We start from the raw sequence: 25,068 nt of genomic DNA, 5'->3' as shown, positions 1-25,068 counted from the left end.
CAGCCAATCACTCTCCGAGATTGGATAGTGCTGCGGCCAATGACTGGCTGAGTGGGCTGTTACTGTTACCCCAGAGACCGGTTTAGAAGTATCGGTGGTGGCTGCAGTCAGTAGGGAATGCAGAGGCAAGGCAGAAGGACACCGTGGAGTGTGGAGAGTTATGCTTCTTTATCATTTTCTATATACGCCGAAATACCCCTTTAAAGCAGTAGCTGTACAGACGTCTCTGATAATGTCCGTGCAGCCCTTGCCCCATGATCATCAAGCTGTCTATTAGGCTCTAAAGCGAGTGCCAATCTGCCTTCTTTAGCTGGTCTCCCTGAGATCAGTGATCAGTTTACTGTATTTGTCTACTAGGCATTGCTCCCGCCTAGCCAGAATCCTGCTCCGATGCACTGATGAGGGGCAACACCCCGAAACAGCTGTCTGTGGATGGATACCTGGCTTTGATATTTTCCTTATCATATCCTCAGACTCGTAACTGAGACGGATATTGACTGAAAGGGCCACTTATATGGTGGTTTTGGTGGTCTCTGTACAGGAGCCATTCCTTTGCTAGGTCCTTCCCTGGACGGATATTTGACTAATCCTGCATTTTGAGACTTGTAACTGAGGCTCCCCAGACTTTTTTTTCCCATGATCTAGGAGATCAGTGCTTGCTTACCCCAATCATTGGGCTGTGTAATATGGCCAGAACTCTACCCACTTTTCTTGGCTACGCTTTAATGATAACAGATAATCCTTGTATAAAAAGTCAGTACAACATCATTGTGGCAGGAAGAATGTTACAGTTTCTAAACCAGGGCATGGGGAGACTAAATTATCATACTAAATTAATGGATCAATGTCTCACCTCCAGAAATCTACTAGCCATAGCTTCTAATATTATAATTTTTTAAATAAAGACAGAAAGGGCCTTTTCTAACTTGTTCAATGAATCAGCCATGACAGCATCATGTGACACAGAGTTCCATAGTCTCTCTGCTCTTACTGTAAAGAACCCCTGTCTGTAATGATGTTCTCTAGATGTAGAGGATGCCCCCTTGTCATGGTTACAGGCCTGGTAATTGGATCTCTGTACTATCTATTCATATATTGTACAAAGTAACTAGTTTCCCCAGGAGGAGTCTGTTATCCAGACTACAGTATATATAATATACTATATGAGAGGCCTATGAGTAGGGTATGGTAGGATCTACATTGAGCAACAAAGAAGAACAGTCTGGTGTCAGAGCAAGAAAGCAGCAATACATTGGTAATATGGTAGCACTTTGGAGACTGATGTTGATGGTATTATACGTAGCATGGTTTTTACCATAGTAAAGCTGAGAGCATCATGGGTCTGAGTTAGGGGATAATATTTTTTCCAGTATTCTTAGCCACCAAAACATCTTGCCCCTCGTGAACATAGTCTGATTAGGGATATCTGTGACAATTCAGCATATACTTCCCTCTTATGTTTTCTCCTCAGGACACCGCATCCACTACTTCTGAGACTGTCAGCGATGTTGTGAAGTTACTGCAGCCATCTTTGGTAAGTCATTGTATGCACCAATGCAAAGGAGCACCCCTTTTTCATAGGATCCCCCAATCTGGCTCAAATGCTCAAATGGCCCTGAGTGCAGCACTGAAGCACTGAGCATTGTGCAGTACAGATGCTTCAGGGAGAATAAACACAACGTATGGGACCGGCCGTTCCGTGACTTGCCTGGGTCACGGAATGGCCGGTCTCTGAAAAGATCATCAGTACCGGCTGGATGATCTTTGCAGCCGCAGAGTTCTGATGCGGGCGCATCTGTGCGCGCCCGCATCAGAACTCTTCACTGCACACTATGGAGCGACCGGCTGGGGCCGCTCGCTCCATAGTGTGCACTGACAGGGTTTTCTGCGGCCGCTATTCAATGAATAGTGGCCGCAGAAAACTGACATGTCAGTTGTTTACGGCGCCGCTAGGGATCCCGGCCGGAGTGTATACCATGTGTACACGCTGCGGCCGGGATCCCACAGGCAGCGAGGTAACGTATATTTTCGTAATAATCACGGCCGTTGTACAACGGTCGTGATTTTACGAAAATATATGTCGTGTGAACATAGCCATATACTGTATATAGTTTATATATATTTTCTTCAAGTCTTCAATCTATGGACACCGAATCATAATTGAACAAATTGAAGGAATGGTGTTTCTTTAGAAGGGTCAGTCCGTCCCTTTTCTTTGCACTGATTTTTTAGCTTTCTCATTTTAGATTTTATAGTAAACTTATTCTCTCTTTCTCTAGGATGAAGTAGGATTAAAAAGATCTATCCTGAATGTGTTATGTAAACTGGTAAGTTCTATATCCCATATTTTACATTGTAGTATTTTATGTAAATGTCATTTTACTATAAGGGTATGTGCACACTGAGGAATCTGGGCAGATCACCCGCCACGGATTCTGCAGCTCGCTCCCCGTTCGAGGCCGGGCGCATCTCCGCTGGTCCCATAGACTTCATTCTATGCTCAGGCAGATTCTGTTGTCCACCCGAAGAATAAACCCATTAATTCTTCAGGTAGACGGCGGAATCTGCTGCCTGACCATAGAATAGAGTCTATGGCAAGGGCAGAGATGCTAGAGGGGGCGAGCTGCGGAATCCGTGGCGGGTGATCTGCCCGGATTCCTCAGTGTGCACATACTCTAATAGAATATTTGGAGATACCATGTGTTAGGCCTCATCTACATTATGATTTCTGCCTCCAAGGAACGGAGACACGAAAAATTTCAAAGCCGAGTGCCAACATATCTGTACTTGGAAAGGCACAGGTCTCATTCATTTCAATGGCCTGAACGTAGTTAGCAAATGACTACATACAAGTGATGTCCCAAATGTATGTGTGTGCAGTAAAACTGGTATATCATCAGAAAAAGACCTAAATGTAATAATAATAATAATAATAATAATAATACAAAGCCACAATGAGAGTTTATCACAAGTGTATATAAATTCAGGTGATCATATGTTCTTTATGTTTTTTAGGCCAACCCAACTTTTACATCAGAATGTTTGAATAACCTTGTCAAGGTAGGAATATACATCAGTGTTCTGAATATGACAGCTGAACTAACCTTCATAAAGCATGTTATACCATGGATCCTATTACACAAATCCTCCATTGTCCTCTGGTGTTGGGCCATTCTCTCTATGTTGTTCAATCATTCAGTCCATGTTCAGATGTTTCATTATTAAATCAGCAATAATTTTAAAGTCACACAAACTTCACATGGTATCTGCTCATCCACCTTCTCTTTATCTTCTTTCAGGAACCAGGCACCACAGTAAAGGTAACCACTGACAAACAACAGGTCTCCTACAGGCTTCCAATTCCATTCAATGTAGTGAATGGTCCACACTCAGCCGGCTACTCTGAATGCTTCCGAAACTCTAGATGACTGGTCAGGCCCAAAAAAAGATTCAAGACCACATCACAATCACTTTTTATATAGGGGCTATAATGAACATATTAATGTATTTCTTGTGTTTGCTCATGTCAACCACAAGTGTTTTAACATTAAATTACAACTCCGGCCAAAACTATTTTTTAATATGTTATTACTTATGGAAAATTAGACAAATTTCAAATGTACATTAATTATGGGAAATGCACATATAGGGCTATTTCCCTTAATTTAGTAGATCAGGGAGACTTCAGATTCTCTAAAAAAAAAAGTGACGTCACGAACCGGGGGTGTAATTACAATAGAGTATCCAGCAGGGGCGCACTATATAAAGAAGTCAATGAGTACCATTGACTTCTATATTTAGTGCGCCCCTGCTGGACACTCCATTGGAATTACAATGGATGTGTATGTAAATGTAATATACAGTGTTTTTGATTGAATACATTTATGGAATACTTTGGGGAGCAAGTGTCCTTGCTCCCCAAAGTATTCCATAAATGTAATCAGTACATACAAAAACACAAAAAAATGCAACAGCTCACCGCAACAGCAAGATACAGACCCATCACAGACATGAAAATAGTTAAAAGCAGCCCCCCCCAACCCCCCCCCAAACCCCCCAAACTTTTTTTTGGCAGTTGGGGGGGCTGCGGTCCCCACATGTCTGTGGTGGTTCTGTATCTTGCTGTTGCGGTGAGCTGTTGCATTTTTTTGTGTTTTTGTGTGTTTGCAATTTCAGCCATGACAACGTGCTCCTGCCTAGTGTGAACGGTGTTCTAGGAGAGCTGATCAATCAGTACATCACAGTAAGCCCGCCGAACCGCCGCTGCCCGCCGCTACCGTACACCCGCCGCCACCGAACGCCCGCCGCCGCTCTGGACTACACTCAACTACTACTCTCATCACCTGGCTCATAGCATGAGCAGGTGATGGGAGGTAGTAGCTGGGTTATATGGCTGAGATCGCCGCCGCCGCTGATGCTGCCGCGCAGGGGAGTCGCTCATCACTGTGCAGCAGCTATCATCCCCCTCCGCTCCCCCCTCTTGCTTCTTCCGGGTCCGGCAAACTTTACACTATCTGATGGCTGACACCCCGCCTGGCCGCCGGCACGTGTGATCGGAGAGCTGCGGCCGGGTGGGGAGTCAGCCATCAGATAGTGTAAAGTTTGCCCGGATCCCGGAAGAAGCAGGAGGGGGGAGCGGAGGGGGATGATAGCTGCTGCACAGTGATGAGCGGCTCCTCTGCACGGCATCAGCAGCCGCGATCTCAGCGATATAACCCAGCTACTACCTCCCATCACCTGCTCATGCTATGAGCAGGTGATGAGAGTAGTGGTTGAGTGTAGTCCAGAGCGGCGGCGGGCATTCGGTGGTGGCTGGCGGCGGCGGTTCGGCGGGCTTACTGTGATGTACTGATTGATTACATCTATGGAATACTTTGGGGAGCAAGGACACTTGCTCCCCAAAGTATTCCATAAATGTATTCAATCAAAAACACTGTATATTACATTTACATACACATCCATTGTAATTCCAATGGAGTGTCCAGCAGGGGCGCACTATATATAGAAGTCAATGGTACTCATTGACTTCTATATATAGTGCGCCCCTGCTGGACACTCCATTGTAATTACACCCCTGGTTCGTGACGTCACGTTTTTTTTAGCAAATCTGAAGTCTCCCTGATCTACTAAATTAAGGGAAATAGCCCTATATGTGCATTTCCCATAATTAATGTACATTAAAAATTTGTCTAACTTTCCATAAGTACTAAAATATAAAAAAATAGTTTTGGCTGGACTTCTCCTTTAATAAGGTGATCTATAGTGACAGAAGTCAAATTAAAAGGGTATTCCACTCAAATATCTGTTGTTGAGACTAAGGCTTGGTTCACACTGGCGTTATTCTCTCCACCACAGTTTTGTTTAGCTGTTCTATTTTCAAAGTAGATCAACATAATATGACATATCTGTCCAACGCCCTATTTATTTCTATGTATTTGTATTGAGCTCTGTTTGTGTAAGTATTCTGTTATTGTTTTTTTTTTTAACTGAAAAAAAATCCTGCATGCACCTTTTTTTCTCCGTTCAAAAAAACGGAACACAAATGGAAAGTGCACTTCTGTTTTTTCTTTTACATTATAGTCAATGAGTACGGATCTAGACAGAAAGTATTTCCGTTTACATCCGTTTGCAAGTTAACAGTTTTCATCAGTTTTTTTTTACTGAGCGTGCACAGAAGTGACAAACCAAAAGAAAAAAAAATAAACGGATATGCAAATGGATGCTGATCGATGTACAAAAGTCATTTTTTTAAAGCCAAAATGCAAATGGACCATTAAAAAATGTACATTTTGCAATCGGTTTGCCATCAGTCTGCTCATCAGTTTATGCTTTCCATTAGCAAATAAAAAAACGGTAGTGTGAACCCGGCCTTAGGCTATGTTCACACTACGTGAACACCCGACCGTTCCGTGACCCTGGCCGGTCTCAGCCCAGATCATCCCAGCCCGCATCAGAGCTTCCCATAGCACACAGTGAAGCAAGCCGCCGGAGCGGCTGACAGGTCTTTCTGCGGCCGGAATTCACTGAATTCCGGACGCAGAAAACTGACCTGTCAGTTTTTTCCGGCGCCGCATGGGATCTCGGCCGGAGCGTATATGATGTGTGTACGCTCCGGCCAAGATCCCATTGAAAATAAGGCTATGTTCCACCCCTCAAAACTATGGCCGTAGTTCTGCGGCGAGAACTACGGCCTTATTTTAACGTAGTGTGAACATAGCCTAACAATTCATTCCATACTTGTTATTATCTATTCTCCTTCCCCCAGTTCTCAGCTGCTGCTTTCTGCTGAAGACACAAATAACTGTGTGTGAGCTTTTCTCTCTGTCTCTCACACCTTCCCCTCCTTTCAGAAATGGCAACTTTGTAATACCGGGAGAATTAATCACAGTGAGTTCATTAGCTACTTGACCTCAGATTAACCCTCTCAGCATCTAGAAGCTACACGGTTGCAGATACAGCCTTGTTTACATCAGCCATCTCAGAAGGGAGGAGGGAGATGAAGAGAAAAGCTGACACACAGATTATTGTGTCTTCAGCAGAAAGCAACAGCTAAGAACTGGGGGAAGGAGACTGAATAGACAATAACAAGTTTAGACGGTATTGTTAGTCTCACCATGGGCAACAACAAATCAAAAGTTATGTTTGAGCTGAACCTTTTAAGGTTGAATGTGGTCTTATTGAGAAGTTATAGGACAGAGCAACTGGCCAGGGATTACACCACTAGCAGTGCCTGGACAGTTTGATGACACCCCAGCGTATAAACAGGGCTTTTTTTTCTCCAGTTTTTAGTAAAAATTATAGATGAGCGAATCCTGAGAAACTTCTGCCAGTTTCCGAGGATTGGATCCAGCTTTTCCCTGGCACCTGAGGTGGAGTGGCAGGGAGTGGAGCAGTGTTGAAAAGTGGTGCCTTGATGAGTGGAGCGCAGATCAAACAGCGATCCGCTCATCTATAGTAAGAATCTCTATTTTAGTGGAATTTGCTCAAGCACAAACAACACTGATATAATATACTTTTTGCCTCACTGGGTGATTGTTTGCACTCTATTTTTCAGAACACACTATCCCTAGCACAGCAACTTTCATGTGAGGTAAGTAAGAAAATGTTTTCTTTATGCTGCCAAATAGGCTTAAATATTATGTGTGAACATAGCCTTAAAGCTGCTTTTGCAAACGCAGAGCAACACTTGAGGCCAAAACTCCATGGGCAAAGTGGCTGGGATTATTGACAACATCATGTGACTATTGGTGAACAAAAGGGGCCATGGTTTAGAACATATGCTTTCCACTGCGTGTGTGAACACAGCCAAACAAAGGAGATGCTCAATGATCAAATATCATAAGTTGTGATTCCATAATAATTATTAGCGGCATGACTGTTATTTATAAATGCTGGCCCAATCATAGGGTCAGTAATGTGCACCGGCCCAGCATGAAGCACTGGAGACAGGCTTGCCGGCCCCCAGTTTGACAAAACCCCCTCCCCTCTGTGTGACACAGCTCCATTAGAATCAATGGAGTCATGTCACAGAGGGGAGGTTGTCACATCGGGCCCATCCCGTGCTTCATGTTGGACCAGTGCTCAGGAATAGACTGGCGCTGTACGCGGGAACCGGGCTGCGGTTCCAAAAAAAGGGCAGCAGCAACGGCATTCCCGGGCCGCCACTGGTTTGTTCATGTAAAAAAGAAAAACTATGTACCCAACAATTGGCTACTAATGCTACTAACTGTAGTGCTACTAGTATTACTGCTCCTTCTGGAGAACAGGAGCAGCTGTGCAGGAGGCTAGTTTTAGTAATATAGGAGGATTTACAGCATTCGTGATGTGTGGGCGGAAAGTGAGCCTCCCCACTTGCTGAACAGCCTATTGAGCGCTGTTGTGCATCTGAGAGAGTAAGAAGAGAGAGTAGGAAGCGGAGGCTGGCCTAAAGACGGAAACGGCCCAGGTGAGTGAGCCTTTGGCTGAAGCATACTTGCTGTTGCACAACCTATTGAGCAGCTGTGCAGCTGGTATGTGTGGGAAGTAGCAAGTCCCAGAGGAAGACTGGACCGGCCCATGAAGGGGAACTGGCCCGTCTGGCATTTGCCCAAAATGCCAGATGGTCAGTCCAGCCCTCAAATGGACCATTAAAAAAACTGATAATGTTGCAATCAGTTTGGTCATCAGCTAATGCTTATTTATTTATTTAGTATGGACGGATCGTTTCGTGAATGAGACAAATGCAGGTGTGACCAGGCCTAAGGCTTAGAGGAAAGTTTTATCCAAAAACGCTGAATTCATGCTGACATTTCATCCTATGCAGAGATCATTATGTGCAGTGTCATTTTAGCACCAGCCTCTACAAACTGGAAAATGTATTATCCAAAAGAACTGACAGAGAGAGGATATGATTAGTTCTGGTAGTCATGCACCAATTGCGGCCATTACTTATGCACTATAGCACTATATGTGACATAAGCAGGGACCCAGGACTCTTCTAGGTCAGATAGAAGGTTCTTAAATACAATATTATGCAGATTACACAGACCATATCAATCTAAGAAGACTAATTAAATTAGCGTCCGTGTTGAATAGATAACAGTTTTTCACATCCATGTTATAAGCTGTGCTTTGTTCATACAGGTTAGAAAGGGGGCTGGTCTGAGTTGGAAAACTGTCAAAGACATTTTGGTGAGATTTACATACATGCATTTGTATAGTCGTGGTTAGTTTTGTGTTAGTTATATATTTTGATGTACCACAAAGTTATCTAAATGAGTTTTTATTTAGACTATTTAGTTTTAAAGGTTAAAAAAAAAAAAACAGCGCCACCCATGTCCTCAGGTTGTTTGCGGTATTACAAAATTGTCAGTCTCTACACACATTGTAAAACTGAACATTTTTGTTTACAACGTGTGCACAGACAGTTTTCTCATAGACTTTAAAGTGGCACTGTCACAAAAAAGTTTTCTATATTTAAATCACTTTCCCTCCCTGTAAAAGTGTGGACCTGGCACCCTCCATGCCGATATTTGGTCTTTTCTCTGCTCAAAAAAAGAGACCAAACACAGAGAGTGTCAGTACTTTGCGGGCTCACAGACATGACTTGGTATTGACAGCTATTCCTGAGCATAGATGGAGTGGGACAAGTCTTCACTGTGCATGTGTACAGCAGGAAATCCTGGGAATGCTTGCATTGTATGGTCAGCTCTCCTGTCGCACAGCACCAAAACCTCTGTAAGCACACATTGACATTATACTGATTGAATGGTTGCATAACAAAGAGCATTGTCTCCTGGTAAGCATGCAGAGTTGATAACATAGTTACATAGTATGGTTGAAAAAAGACACATGTCCATTAAGTTCAACCAAGGAGATGATGGATGTATAGGTTCTATACATAAGCATGAAGGTTATTTTGTTCTATCTAATCATTGCATGTAACAGTCCCCTAAGATAAAAAAAAAAAGTATTAAAAAAAGTTTTAAAAAATATGACATAGCCCTCCTTAATAAAAGTTAAAATCATCCCATTTTACTGTTTTACAGATAAAACATGTAAAAATAAATAAGCATCATAGCGTGCACAATTGTCCAATCTATTAAGCTATAACCATACTATTTCTGTGTGGTGAAAGGCCTAAACAAAAAGAGGAAGAGGCACCAGAATTGCAGACTTTTTGTCACATTTGTCACAAAAAATTTTTATAAAAACAAAACTATTTAAAAAAATATTAACATAAAAACTAATAAAAACTTAAGATTGCGACAAAAAAATCACAACCCAACCATAACTTTTCTTTTTGATTCTGAGATTATGACATATTGTACTTTAGGTTAGTGGTAAATTTTGGCCGCTCTATGTCCAGGCACTGGCTGGGGCTAAAGCACCGGAGGGGGGGGGCGACCTGCCGCCAGTTGGGGAAAACCCCTTTGTGAAGTGGGTGTATCCATGTGATAAACTTAAATCAAATGTACTGCTGGTACATTCGCTTTAAGGCCAAAATATAGAAGACACCAAATATTGGTACGGAGGGAGCATGGAGCACAGTTTGACCCCAGCCATCCCCAATAATAAAAATGCATTACATTCCCCATATATAATAAAGCGTTACATAAAAACACATAGAAAACACAAAACCTATACATGTTTGGTATTTCCAAGTCCGTAACGACCCAAACTATAAAACTACATAATTAATTATGTCGCAAGACACATGCTGTAAAAAATGTAAAAAAAATGTACCAGAATTGCTGTATTTTATCAATCCACTTCAGAAAATAAGAGATCAAAAAGTTGTATATATCTAAATCTTGGCATCAATAACAACTACACATCTTCCCGCAAAAAATGAGCCCAAAACCAGCTCTGTTGCGTATAATATAAGAACGCTATGGATCATGCAACGTGGCGACAGTTTTTGTCATTTTTTTCAGGAAGATAGCTTCTATTGTGCCAAAGTGGGAACAGTAAAAAAAAAAAAATTGGTAATAGTTATAAAAAAAAAAACTATGCAAATTTGGTATCGACATAACCGTAGTGACCCAGAGAATACAATAATTATGTTATTTTTACCACATGCTGAATAGCACGTTTGTTACTTTAAAAAAACAGAAAAAATAAATGGTGATTTTTCATGATATTTTGAAAAAGATAGTGACCAAATTTTGCCACTAATATAAAGTACAATAAGTCATGGAAAAAAAAATCTCAGATTTGCTAGCATATGTTAATGCATTACAGCACTATAACCGCATAAAGTGAGACAGGTCAGACTTCTTTAAAAATTTTGCTTAATCATTAAGGCCCAAACTAGCTGCAGCACTAAGGGGTTAATGTAGCACATTATTACATTAGATATATGGTTGAATGTCTACATATTTTACTGCCGTGTTTTGCTTGTATTTTATTATTTGAGACCGAGACTAAAGGGTCACCACCATGTACAGCCACATACTAAAATCAGCACTTTATCTTTAAGGATGAAGCAATGTGTGATGTGGGGGAAGTTTCGGAACTGAAGGCACTGGTAAGTTACAGTAATATATATATATATATATGTATATATATATATATATATATATATATATATATGCTTAATTTTCTGTACATTATTCCGTAGTCTATGGTGACGTTAATGGATTACACAAAAACACTGAAAAATGCAACAGCTCACCACAATGGCAAGATACAGACCCACTACAGACATAAAAATTAGTTAAAAGCAGCCCCCCCCCCCAACTGCTAAAAAAAATTCCCACAAAAATAATGAGGCTCTTGGTTACCATTTGCAAACAGTATAAACCACCACGATAAGGTAGCCTCATGCTCGGGGCAGACCCTACACTGTACTATGGCCTCTCTATGGCGTATAGTACGCCTATGCTCTGGGCATGCAAGATCTGTCTAATGGTACATTTACACAGAAAGATTTATCTGACAGATTTTGGAAGCCAAAGCCAGGAATGGATTTGAAAAGAGAATAGATCCCAGTCTTTCCTTTATGACCTGATCCCTGTTTATAGTCTGTTCCTGGTTTTGGCTTCAAAGCTCTGTCAGATAAATCTGTCTGTGTAAACGCACCATAAGGGACCTTTTACACGGAAAGATTATCTGACAGATTATCTGCCAAAGATTTGAAGCCAAAACCAGGAATGGATTTGAAAAGAGGAGAAATCTCAGGCTTTCCTTTATGACCTGATCTCTGTTTATAGTCCATTCCTGGCTTTGGCTTCAAATCTTTGGCAGATAATCTGTCAGATAATCTTTCTGTGTAAAAGGACCCTAATGCTAAGTTTACACGGAGCGATAATTCGCCCGATCGTACGATTTCGAAGTAACGATTTTTTTTTATAACGATCAGCGTTTAGATGGTATGATATATCGTACAGAAAATTCGCTTTGCGATCGTTTTGCGATCGCTTAAGCCTATCTCACACATAGGTAAAATCAGTGAACGACTGTTTACACGGAACGATCGGCGAATTTTTTGAGAACGACAAACGACGATTTAGGAACATGTTAAAAGATCAAAATGAACGATTTTTCGATCATTCGCCGCGTTTACACGTACGATTATCGTTCCAATTCGATCGTTATCGCGAAAATTCGCCCGATAATCGCTCCGTGTAAACCCAGCATTAGGGTCCATTTACACAGAAAGATTATCTGACAGATTATCTGCCAAAGATTTAAAGCCAAAGCCAGGAACAGACTATAAACAGGGAACAGGTCATAAAGGAAAGACTGAGATTTCTCCTCTTTTCAAATTAATTCCTGGCTTTGGCTTCAAATCTTTGGCAGATAATCTGTCAGATAATCTTTCTGTGTAAATAGACCCTTATACCTGCAAAAATAATTGCACCACCTGGGTGGGATGGGTGGAGTGCCCGACCAAGTAGAGGCAGCCACTCCCCCCCATCTGGAATACAGAAAAAAAAAAAGTTCTCCTAGAACACCATTCACACTAGGCAGGAGCACGTTGCATCTTTGCATTGTGGTGAGCTGTTGCATTTTTCTGTGTTTTTGTGTTTACAATTTCAGCCATAGCAACGTGCTCCTGCCTAGTGTGAATGGTGTTCTAGGAAAGCTGACCAAACTTGTCTTTTTATCCTTGTTAATGGATTACAGTCAATTTACTTAGGGACACATGTATCAATGTGTGCTTTTGCTGGTTTCCCGTTGCTGAATTTATCAAGAGGTGCTTGCCTTTTAATAAATCCAGCGTAGAGTAGGCTTCTGCACTATGACTCCACTTCACCCCTTTTCGAAGTGAATGACTTTCTGCTGCTCGTGCCTATGCAGATATATGGAAGAATTTTAATCACAGCTGACATGTTCCTTTTTGTATCTGAATGTGTTCCTTATTCTTCCAAAGAACTGACTGGTTTCATAATGATGCTTTTCAGGAAAATGCTACTGATGGCGTTAGAAAGTTGGTCAAGGAAGATCTGAAACACTTACTTCACGATATTTTGGTAATTATTCTGAGCCTTCTATGTCTGTACTTCATCCACTTAAGAGCATTTTCTATGGGCCCTTTTACACAGGCCAAGCAGGTCCCTATACCCAGCGCTGATTTTTTTTGCCTCCCGCGGCTCTCCCATCAGTTACAGTCTGAGCTGCACGGCCGATTCATTTCATCACAGCCCCCCTTTACCTTGGCCAATAAAGTTTTCATCGCCCGATCACTGGTTAATTATTAGGAGGGAGCGTTCCTATGAACAGTCATTCTGCATTTTAACAACCAATAACGGAAGTGTAAGAAGGGCCCTGACACTGTGGAGTTTATCGGGACCTACCTCAATCTGATGACATCATAACTTTTATTTATTTATTTTTTTTAAAGTCAGAGCAATTTGTTAAAAGATTCATAACATTCATGTATTTGGCTGTTGTACAGCCTTAGGCTATGTTCCCACACACAGAAAAATAAAAGCATAATACAGACATAATTTTGAGGTAAAAATTAGAGATGAGCGAACTTGACGGATTTCTGGTTCGTACGAATTCCCTGCTCGCTCCGTGCAGTGGGTGGATACAGCGACAGGAACGCCTAGAAAACTGGGATACAGCAAATTCAGGCTCTATCCCAGTTTTCCAGGCGTTCCTTACGCTGTATCCACCCGCTGCATGGTGCGAACAGACAGCGGGAATCAGACGCCGAGATTTCTGATCTCCGGCAGAAATCCAGAAATCCGGCAAGTTCGCTCATCTCTAGTAAAAATGTGGCCGGATTTTCAATATAATAATGAGCTCCATTGAAATCAATGGGAAATTGACCGGCAGTGCACACAGACCGCGTAGAATTACAGCCCTAAGTGATTATAAACATCAAAATAATGAATGTGCTTATTAATTCCAACCTGAGTTTGCATGGTATTAGATTACTGTGTGGGAAGATAGCCTTTAGAGATGACAGATTTGATGATGAATATAGAAAATTCAGATTTTTCTGATTCAAGATGATTAGGATTATAAATATATATATTTTATTCTCTTTTTTCAGGATAATACAACTGTTAAAGGCACTTTGAACAATTCGCTGTGTACTGGGGTAAGAAACAGAGTTCCTTTATATTTATTTCGATCTTTGGCGCAAATTTTTAGGGACTTTGTAGTTTATTAGATATGTAATCTGGGCGGTTTGGCGCACTGGGGGCGGGACTACCACTCTCAGTGCATCGATCCGCCCCCAGCGGGCCCGCCTCTTCTAATAAATATTGAATGATGAATATTCATCAGAAGGGACGATCAGCCTCATTTACATATCTAAGATGCCACTCGCTGCTCTCCTGATGGCGAAAGAGTAAGCTGTGGTGATAGTAACCAAATATTACTATTGTGTGAATTAAGCTATAACTGATGCATTACATTGTATGCAAGAATTGTGTGGGTCTGAGCAGTTCCGGATTCATTTTTGAGGGAAGGTAGTAAAGAAATAAGAAAATAATTATTTTTATCCATTTTATTGGTAGCCTGGAAGCTAGGCGTATAGTGGGTAGACTGGTATATGAGCATTCACCTAATGCTATTATACTTTCATAGGTGCATGTTCTATTAATTGTAGTTATCACTTCTTCCAGAGATGGGACATCTGGTGATTTCCAATTCCTAGCTAATACTGTTTTGGCAATGGTAAAATTTTTGAGTGTGGATTGATTAGTGGTCCATGCCTAAGAAGAGTAAGGCCATGTTCACATAGCATAAGAGACCAGACATTCCGTGACCCGGCCAGGTCACAGAGCGGCCGGTCTCTGAAAAGATCATCCCAGCCGCAGAGAACCCGAACTCTCGGAAATGATTCCCGCTGTCTGCCCGCTCCGTGGAGAGGGTGGATACAGCGGGAGGACTGCCAAGAAAACTGGGATACAGCCATAGCCATAGGCTGTATCCCAGTTTTCCAGGCGATCCTCCCGCTGTATCCACCCGCTGCACAGAGTGGGAAGACAGCGGGAATCATTGCCGAGAGTCCAGGTTCATACGAACTCGAACCTCGGCAGGTTCGCACCATCCCTACTCCCCACAGCACGCTATGAGGCTTGCGGCCGCAACCACTCGCTCCAAAGTGTTCACTGACAGAGCTTTCTGCGCCCGCTATTCATTGAATAGCGGCCGCAAAAAACTGACAGTGTTGTTTGCGGCGCTGCTAGGGGTCCCGGCCGGAACGTATATTATGTGTATATGCCCCGGCCGGGACCTCATAGACAGCAAGCCAACATATTTTTTCGTATTAACTACGGCCGTTGTTGCAATCAGCAACAATGGCTGTGGAAATAAGAAAAGTATGTTGTGTGAACATAGCCTAACACTGTAGCCTAACACTGTAGATGACGACCATTGGATATTAGCTGAAACAACAAAAATAACCAGTATGTCTGTCTCAGTGGACATTGCCCCAGGACCTGATATAATGTCCCTTTATGACCACAGCCACGCCAACATAGGTTTAAGGAATTGGTGTACTTGATAGCTGGTCTGTTGGTGGTAAGATACCATTGTAGTGTGGTTTTCAACGCTGATTCCACATGAGCACAGCAACAAAAGGATCCATGTATTTTTCTAAAAGCTCCTCTTCATTCTTCACTGGAGAAAGCGGTGTCAAGGTCTCTCTGCCACATTCTCATAGGATAGGCTTTACTAATGTATCATTTCCATCTAGATATTTATATAGATTATTTAAACATTTAACATTCGTTGAGAGAAATTGCAGGGCTTCTCTAGAAACAAATAGCTCAAAATGGGTTAAATAATTTTTAAGGTGTCAGATTTGAAGGTATTTGTAGAAATCTGAAGAGGGTAGAGAATATTTGTTGCTCGGTTGTTGGTAGGGAATAATGGAGTCTTGTCCAACACTTGACTAATCATTGCTATGCCCTTGGCCTTCCTAGGCTAGGTAAGCAAATTAGTCTAAAACTCCAAACTGCGGCCCTCAAACTGTTGCAATACTACATTTCCCATCATGCCTGGCTAGCCAAATTGAAAGCTTTAGCTCTCCGGCATGATGGAAATTGTGGTTTTGCAACAGCTGGAGGGCCGCAGTTTGGAGACCCATGGTCTAAAGGAAGCAGTTCCTTAGAACCCTGTTTGCTTGTTGAACATTTTTTATGATAGAATACCCATGAGGACACCACTAACGGGTGTTTGGTTGGTAATTTTGTGGGCCAGAAAGGTATTGATAATAATGTTCTTAGGGTAATCGGAAGTACTACATGTCTTTCAATGCTGATCCATGCCATATCGGTAATTAAACAACTGTACAGATGTAATAGTTATATAAATTTGGGATACCCACCTCTCTATACTTTTATGCCTGGTCAATGACATTGCAATTCTCGGCTTTTTGTCCTTTCAGATAAAGCATGAAAGGCTTATTTGTGCTTGCTTAAAGAGAGAAGATGGCACGGAATTCGAAAAAGACCTAAAAAGGTAGAGAAACTTGAGAAGAATAAACATCTTAAAGGTCGCTATTCTGACTATCCAAGATATCTCTTGTTGGGACAATGTTTGTGCTTCTTGTGCGCCAGTTTTTACGTGTCGTGGGGGAAGGAGAGGGTAATACCTAAATAATCGCCATCATGGGGTCATCAATCAGAAGGATATTTACATTTTCAACATTTGACATTTGTTTTTTTTATTGCCCTGGGGTACTAGGTATGCTCTCTAGGTAGGCTCTCTCTGGTAAGGGCATAGTTTATGGGACTCTCTCACACTGGCATTGTAATGCCACACAATAGTATATCATTTATTATCGCTAAAAGAACCGCTATGGTAATTGTATGACATGATATGGAATTAGTGTTAAATAATGTTATACTGATGTATGTTTTTCTTCACACTTATTCATCTAGTTGAAATTATATTTCTGTATCTTTTTCAACCAGAAAAATGTTCTTGGGGGAGTTGGCGGAGTGGGAGACGTTAAAGGTCGACTCCGTTAAAAAAGAATGAGAAACGTATGTATTAAATGAAATAGTGTTATCGAATTGTTTCACACATTGGCCCTGAGTTACTAGGATTGTCTGGTTTTCAAGAACCCTACACCCCAGGGTTTTAGGGCCCTATTCCACCGGACGATTATCGTTCAGATTATCGTTAAATCGTTCGAATCCAAATGATAATTGTTCGGTTGAAATGCAGTTAACGATTAACGACCGAACGAGAAATCATTGATCGCTTTATAAGACCTGGACCTATTTTTATCGTTGGTCGTTGCAAAACGTTCGCATTAAATAAGACGTTGTTCGGTCGTTCGCAGTAGATACGAACACAATTGCGAATAAATAGTGAAGAAAAAACAATCGCAAATACGATCATAAGTAACTATTTTCGTTTCATGGAAATGAGTAAACATTTTCAGGTCTTTTGCAATAGCGGTCGTTTGAGATTGTTAACGATTATGCGAACGATAATCGTCCGGTGGAATAGGGCCCTTAGTTTCCCGAACTGTCAGATCTATCAATGTGTCCTATCACCCTTAGTAAATCTGGTGGGCTTTTCAAACGACCATCCCGTCACATTAGAAGTTGCTGATATTTAGAATGTAAAACCTGTTTAATAAATATGTAGATTATGATGAGTTATAAAGAGACCCATCCACTTTTCGGTTTTAAAGGATAACTCCAGCAGTAAAAAAAAAAACAACACACTTAGGGCCCTATTCCACAGTAAAGATAATCGGGCGGATCGGCCCCATTTGGCCCGATTCGGCCGATTATTATTCGGTGAAATAGAACGATCAGCCGATGATGGTGTCATCGGCTAATCGTTCATTTAGGGCCAGACCTAAAATCATCGTTCCCCCACCGCGCATCGCTACGGTTGAATAGCGGTGAGCAACGGGTGACCGACGATTTGACAAGCAGCAGCAATACATTACCTGTCCAGGCTTCTTCTCCGCGCTGTCTTCATCCCCGGGTCCCGGGCTCTCTATCTTCAGAATGGCCGGTCAGCTGACGGAGCGCTCAGCCAATCACAGGCCGGGACCGCCGCGGCCTGTGATTGGCTGAGTGTGGCCTGTCAGCTGACCGGCCATTGTGAAGATAGAGCGCGCGGGACCGGTGGATGAAGACAACGCGGAGAAGAAGCCTGGACATGTAATGTATGATGCTGCAAGGGCTGCAAGGACATCGGTAACGATGTCCCTGCAGCCCTCGCTCAACGATCATCGGGCCGTGGAATAGGCCCAGTAAACGAGCGGCGATCTAGCAGATCACCGTTCGTTTACATCGTTGATCGGGCCCTTCTCGGCCCGTGGAATAGGACCCTAAGAGACACAGATCTTATACTCATCATCCGTCCTGGGTCAATCACCATTCAAAACTCCCGCCGGCCGTGGTCCCCGTCTTTGGATATTCTGTACTTCCGGGTTCCTCTGGCATAAATGGAAGTGAAAAAGGCTACTGGTGAGCGTGCACACTGGTACCATTTTCATTGGCTGGATCACATCACATGGCTTTCAGCTTGCTCAGCCAATCAGAGCTGATCAAGCTGGAAGCCACATAATGTGTTTCAGCCAATAAAAATGCTGCCGGTGTGCACACGCACCAGTAGCCTTTTCGCTCCTGTTTATTCTAGAGGAAAAAGCTGAAGAAGAGTAAGACCAGGCCCGCCCCACGCTTGTGACAACATTGTCACAAAATGGTGGCGGGAGAAGAGGACGTGGTCGACAGTGAGGTGGGGGGTTTAAGAGCCAGGATGGTTCCAAGTTAATGATTAACACACATTACAAAGTTATAGAACTTTGTAATGTTTGTTAATTAAGGGGGGAGTTGTCCTTTAAAGCACAAATCGAAGGGTGTGTCGTATTTTAAAGATTTCGGTGGTGCGTTACATTAGTAAATATAGTGAAACAAAAAAAAAAGTCAGGGAACAACTAGTAACAACCGTCAATTTGATGATGGAAACACGTTAGTAAATCAGGACCATTATGCTTGGATGGGATCCAAATGCTAAGACCCCTTTAAGAATTTCTAGCGCAAAGTGTGCTCTGCTTTCCTGCAATGTACTGTATATGGCCAATAGAGCTGAATAAGTGAACAGAAGCATCACCTTCAGCTGTAGTCTTAGGGACGAGGACATCCATTACCAATCTCCACTGTTGCCATGATATGTCAGATGTTTATATTCATATAGTTACCTTATAAATACTTGTTACCAATTTCCTTCATATAACCCACTGCCAGATCATTTCTATCTCCAAGCACAGTCATGACGGAAAAGGCACATGGTTTAATAAGGGAAAAAAATATAAAAAAAAAGGTCCTTCAAATCCAACCTAAAATCTTACAGCAAAAAAATAAAAAAAATAAAAAAAATAAAAAGCATTTACCCATTAATTCATATTTTAGAAAAAAATTTATGGAAACCAGATTGACTAAAATAGAAACCAATTACATTTATGTAAATAGGGAGGATGGAAAATGTATGGGCAGGGCACCTTATGTGGATCTGTCCAAAAAAATCAGAATGTGCATACCTAAAGGGAATATAGCTTATTCAGTCATAGCTGTCCATTATATTCCACCTTGAAGTTGAACCATGTACCATGTACCAAAGAGATAATACACAATGTAATATGATTCACTTTTTTTTTCTTTATTTTTACAGACATTGGACTGAACTCAGAAAATCTTCAATCTCAAATAAAGTCAACTTTAAAGGGGTTATCTGGTAAAAAAAAATCTTTTTCTCCGTTTTCCCATACTTATCAGCTGCTGTGTGTCTTGCAGGAAATGTTTTCTTTTCAGCCTGACACAGTGCTCTCTGCTGACATCTCTGTCCAAGACAGGAACTGTCCAGAGCAGGAAAGGTTTTCTATGGGGATTTGCTACAGCTCTGGACAGTTCCTGTCTCAGACAGGTGGCAGCAGAGAGCACTGTGTCAGACAGAAAACAGGACACACAGCAGCTGAAAAGTATGGGAAGAGTTGAGATTTTTTAAATAGAAGTAAATTACAAATCTATATAACTTTCTGAAACCAGTTGATGTGAAAGAAAAAGATTTTTGCTGGATAACCCCCTTTAATCTTGAGAGATTACCTTTCATCTATATTCTATGAGAGTTCTATTCTCACTGTGATTACCTAATAAATCTGCTGCATATCAATGTCTCTCTTATTTCTGAAGTTATCAAACTGGTGTGAAGAAGAACTGGCTCAGTTGCCCCTACCAATCAGATTATTTAGAAAATGAAAGGTGGAATCTGATTGGTTGCTAGTGGCAACAGAGCAAATTCCTCTTTACACCATGGAGATTTATCAAACATGTTGTAAAGTGAAACTGGCTCAGTTGCCCCTAGCAACCAATCAGATTTCATTCTTGGCTGACTGTTAAGAAAATGAAAGGTGGAATCTGATTGGTTGCTAGGGGCAACTGACCCAGTTTCACTTTTCACCATGTTTGATAAATCTCCCCCCATGTTTAATAAATTTTCCCCAAAGGGTATGGGTCTGATTTATGTTAAAAGCGCTAAGTCATTGCACAGAGACATAACCCGTATGACCAGAGAGGGAGGTCTATATCAGCCATAGTCGATATGTTAATAAAATTAAATGGTGTTACTGCATACCTGGGTGCTGGTGGGGGATTTTTAAGACCAGCATGGGAGATGCTGATATTGACAAATTAACCCCTCTGTATCTCCAAAGCGTTCAAGGGATTTTTAACATGAACGACACTACACAGTAAAGAAGACACCGACACATTGAGTGGAAATAAATAATTTTATAACTAATGAGGGGAAATTCCTAATTTATAGGATTTACTGGTATTTACTGCAATAGAAGGTGCGAACCAGAGGAAGGCGAAACAAGGGGGATAAATTCCTTCCTGACCCCAAGAGCTGGCGATCGGCTACTCCCTGGTTCACTGCAGTGATGGCACTGGATGGGGTCCTATCACAGGTATAAAACCACTGAACACAGACCTTGTTGAGAATACAGATTCCTCCACATGACTCCCACGGCACAATCCTCCAAAAGTAGTCAATCCAGGAGAAGCAGAGAGCCAGAGATATAGGGGGTAAAAATGTAAATTTCCGATAGTTAAATAATATTTTGGATCTTGTGTAACCCGTCATGAGAAGAAGTCTTCATGGGAATCCCCCTGTAGGGCAAGGTCTGTCGTCTGTCTGCATTGATCCTAACAGGAGGTGTAAACAGAAGTGTAAATGCACATTAGCCAGATTACCTGTGAAAAACATCCACAGCAACTCTGCACAAAAACCAGAGCAGATTCTGGGGCTTATTATTATAACAGTTGCCGATTTGCTGTAGAAATTTTAAACAAACAGATCTGAATAATCGGCAATAAATATGAATATAAGGCCAGAGGCCTATACTCACCCTGCACTGTACAATTACAGCTGGGGACGCCGGGGGGTGGGGGGGTTGGGGGTTCTAAGCTGGTAAGAAATATCACAATGAGGATGTAACCCATACCGGTCCCACGTATGGTATAGGAGGTTTCCATAAACTGAGTGTGATGCCAGTTTACCGCTCCCAGGCTCCAATACACATGATCCTCCATTTTAATTGCGTGTTGACGAACTGCCAGAAAACAAGATAGGACCAGCGTGTGTGGTTGCCAAAATCTCTTTAATCCACGACCTATAAGAACAGCGAACACATAATCACGGAAACTCCGAAATAGGAGGTTTCCAGCATATAGACGTACTACTGCTGAGTCACAGAGTGCGGATCTTTATAGAGGTCTTGATGGTTCTACTGGTATGAATGGTGGTAAATATGCAAAAAAAGAGTCCGTGGAGCCTCAGTTACGAGTCTCAAAACACGGGATAGCCAGATATCTCTAGCCTGTTGCCAACGGGGTGCCTCCATGATGGGGAGAGCACCACACCACCCTGATAAATAACCCCTTAAGTCCCACTCGGTTGCGAGTATTGGAACATAGACAGGGAAACAACAGGGTGGCCCCTTTTGTCAATGTCTAACTCAAGGTGCGAGTATTGCGATCATGACAAGGGCTTGCAAAGGCAGGCTTCCACCCACAGACAGCCGTTTCGGGGTTTTTGCCCCTCGTCAGTGTGGGGTAGGATTCTGGCTAGTTGGGGCAATGAAAAATCAACCAACAAAACACAGTAATCACTGAACTCAAGGAGAACAGCGAAAAAAATTCCAATGAAGTACTCAATCAAGAGTCTCCACTGATGCCCCCAAAAATTTAAATATGCAAAAAAAGAGTCCATGGAGCCTCAGTTACGAGTCTCAAAACATGGGATAGCCAGATATCTCTAGCCTGTTGCCAACGGGCAACATGAATGGTGGTAGTTTGCTGAGTCCCTCCAGTTTGGCCCAATCAATTTCTTTGAAGCAAGGATGAGATCTAATGCAGCCATGAATCCTCTCTCTGGGTCTTCAGACAGCAGCATTAAGATGGTATTGCGGCAGTGCAGAGATGTTACATTGTGAGCTGTGCTGTCCTGTCATGAGCTGGAAAAGGAGGACTCCAAATCTGCTGCAATGTTATATTGGTGCCCTAGAGCTACCTTCAGTGCTATGTAGAATGGTCCCAGCATATCTTACAATTCCCTTGGTCTTCTTCAGGGTAAGGCAAAAATCAGCTACTTTTATATGGCTGGAGTGGGCGATCAGGATATTTGCTGGTTTGATGTCTCTATGGATGAATCCTCTACCATGAAGAAATTGTAACCCAGCAGCATAAAAAATGGCACTGGAGGTGGGGAGACGTCCTTCTTTCTTCAGATGGTTACCGAGATCTCCCCGTTATAGAAATTGCATGGCAAAGTAGCACTTTTTTTTTGTTAAAAAGGACAAGTGATTCTACATCAAAAAGGGTTCCCTGCAGCCAGTTGTAAGAGCTTGTTTTCTGTATATCTCCTTATCTGGGCTGATGGTGAGGAGCCTTTTAGCACAATTTTACGGTCAGAAATTTGATCAGGGTGCTGTCCATTACTTTTATAACTTTATAACTGTCCTTGCCGATGACTTTTCCAAGTTTGAACCTCTTCAGGTTGATGGTGGAGTCACTCTCCGATTAGCTGTCACTGCCGAGTCCTGGCCTAGGATTTTGGGCTTTTAAATCCTTAGCCTGTGACCCACTCTTCCGGCCTCTTTCTTTCTTTGGACACAACTTCTTCTCTGGGAGGCCTGATGATGACCTTGACTTCTCTCTATTCCTCATTTTCCTCCTTTGGACTTGGATTTCTTCAGGTTGTTTTTAAGAAGCCATACAAAAAAAACAACACAAAAAAAGTACAAAAACCCCCCAAACAAACGCCATATTATCGCTCAGTAGATCTCCTGCATGTCTACACACTGCAGTTGCCAATGGAGTGCTAGGGTCGTGCTGATATGTCATAATAGACTAAAGCGATGCCAGTTGGCTTTGCTGCTGGATGAATATGGCCATATTGGCCAACTTTTTACATACTTCATGTCTTGTAGTTTGACACTATAGGAACATGAGTTTAGCCTTACTGGATAATGTGGTGATCTGAGGTGCAGTTTGGACATATATTCATGCCAAACAAGTTTCTACATGACTGGGGAAAAGTTGGACATTATTCTTCTGAAATCAACAGCTGTTGATTTGATGAACAGCTTGGCATCTTAGTGAATGTCAGTATTGCTGTATGACATGGAAGGTCACACTCGCGGCACCAGGACTTACAGTACGTTCACACTGAGCAGAACAGGCCGCACTGTGGACTCTGCTCTGAATCCCGCCTGCCTCACTGTGATGTCTCGCACACCTCTGCTTAAAGAACTGACATGGTTCAAAAACATCCGGGTGTAAAAATAAGTTTGAACCACCATCAAATTTACCAGTTCCTCAATGAAAAAGATACTGAAAATGGCAGTTTCAGTGAAGACTGTGGGGTCAAATAAGATTCCTAATTGTCCCACAAAATTATGAATCTGTGGATCTTCCTCCTCTCCCTCACTGGCTGTCTCGGTGTCAGAGGCACAGAGGGCATATGCCTCTTCAACTGAAAAATACCTAAGGGCTTTTTTTTTTTTTTTTTTAAACTAGGTGAATGTGTGTAGAGTGAATTAAACTTTGTGTGTAGTGTATGTTTAATGGTTGTTTTTTTTTTTTTTTTACTTTTTATGAATTGAGAATTAAAAAAAAACCTGCCCTAAAAACCGAGCACATGCTGATGAGTTGTGTGTCACTGATCAGTGCACAGTGGCAGCAATACACACGGAGGCAAATTAATTATGCCAATAAAAAAAACCTGCCACCAAAAAATGAGCAAAATCTCCGTCGGCAGAACATAGAGGACTGTCCAAAAAGGAGACGGGGCTTTATTCAAGACCAGCGTACTCGTATGCCAATCTTCATAAATGTCCCCCAAGGTCTTGTATCCAGAAACCTGGTATCAGAGCCCAATCCATCTAACAGATGGTGAGCTGAAGTTGATGTCTCTCTCCCTATATATACAGCACATTGAAATAAGCAATGTGATACTAACCGTAATTTTTTTGCATTTCCTGTCCTTTGGATTTCCACCAACAGAGATCAGTCACCGTATCAGTGGAGAAAAATACCATCTTCAATAACTAAGCACAATCCACCCTGCAGGTGACTGACACAAAGTCAGGAGCTATATAAATCCAATGGTGAATTAAAGTTGGTATCTCCCTCTCTCTCTTCTGTATATTGATATTAGCATTGTAACAAACACTGTATTTTTGCATTCCCTCTTTATATTTTCTACCATTAGAGATCAGTCACTGTGTAAGTGCAAATATATATAGGCCCTGAGCATGAGGGGACCCAGATTTAATTTAACCACACGAGAGCATTTACTATATGGTGACTGCACAGAGGGGGCCATCTACTATAGGGGAGACGCAAAGAGGGGCCTATTACTAAATAAAGGGATATACAGAGGGTGCCACCTACTACATAGGGCATACACAATAGGGCATGGCTCCAGATGGCGACCAAAATGGTCGCCAATGCGACTGATATCTTGCAAATGGCGGCCAGATTTATTAATCTGGGCGCCATTTGCGACTGGCCCCAGCGGTGGCTGTCTCTTTAAGGACTTCCGCACGCTGCACCGAATCACGTGGCGCCTCTGCGGCCGTCCATCCAATGA

At 42.1% G+C, this 25,068-nt stretch overlaps 1 protein-coding gene across 1 annotated transcript in view; it reads left to right on the top strand.

Moving 5' to 3' along the window:
- Window positions 1-19,652, top strand: part of LOC138800087 (uncharacterized) — a 32,733-nt gene extending 13,081 nt beyond the window's left edge. Inside the window, exons 6-17 of the mRNA XM_069981894.1 lie at window positions 1,472-1,534; window positions 2,280-2,327; window positions 3,016-3,060; window positions 3,300-3,320; window positions 7,055-7,090; window positions 8,623-8,670; window positions 10,961-11,008; window positions 12,888-12,956; window positions 13,988-14,035; window positions 16,334-16,407; window positions 16,863-16,934; window positions 19,588-19,652. Of these exons, the coding sequence (XP_069837995.1) occupies window positions 1,472-1,534; window positions 2,280-2,327; window positions 3,016-3,060; window positions 3,300-3,320; window positions 7,055-7,090; window positions 8,623-8,670; window positions 10,961-11,008; window positions 12,888-12,956; window positions 13,988-14,035; window positions 16,334-16,407; window positions 16,863-16,929 (567 nt within the window). The 3' untranslated portion in view covers window positions 16,930-16,934; window positions 19,588-19,652. The remainder of the gene's footprint in view (window positions 1-1,471; window positions 1,535-2,279; window positions 2,328-3,015; window positions 3,061-3,299; window positions 3,321-7,054; window positions 7,091-8,622; window positions 8,671-10,960; window positions 11,009-12,887; window positions 12,957-13,987; window positions 14,036-16,333; window positions 16,408-16,862; window positions 16,935-19,587) is intronic.
- Window positions 19,653-25,068: the final 5,416 nt, after the last annotated feature.

The sequence above is a fragment of the Dendropsophus ebraccatus genome, chromosome 8 (genome assembly GCF_027789765.1).
Source record: "Dendropsophus ebraccatus isolate aDenEbr1 chromosome 8, aDenEbr1.pat, whole genome shotgun sequence".
NCBI lineage: Eukaryota > Metazoa > Chordata > Amphibia > Anura > Hylidae > Dendropsophus > Dendropsophus ebraccatus.
The sequence above is the reverse complement of the archived record's forward strand: the minus strand, read 5'-3'. Positions and strand labels throughout refer to the sequence as shown.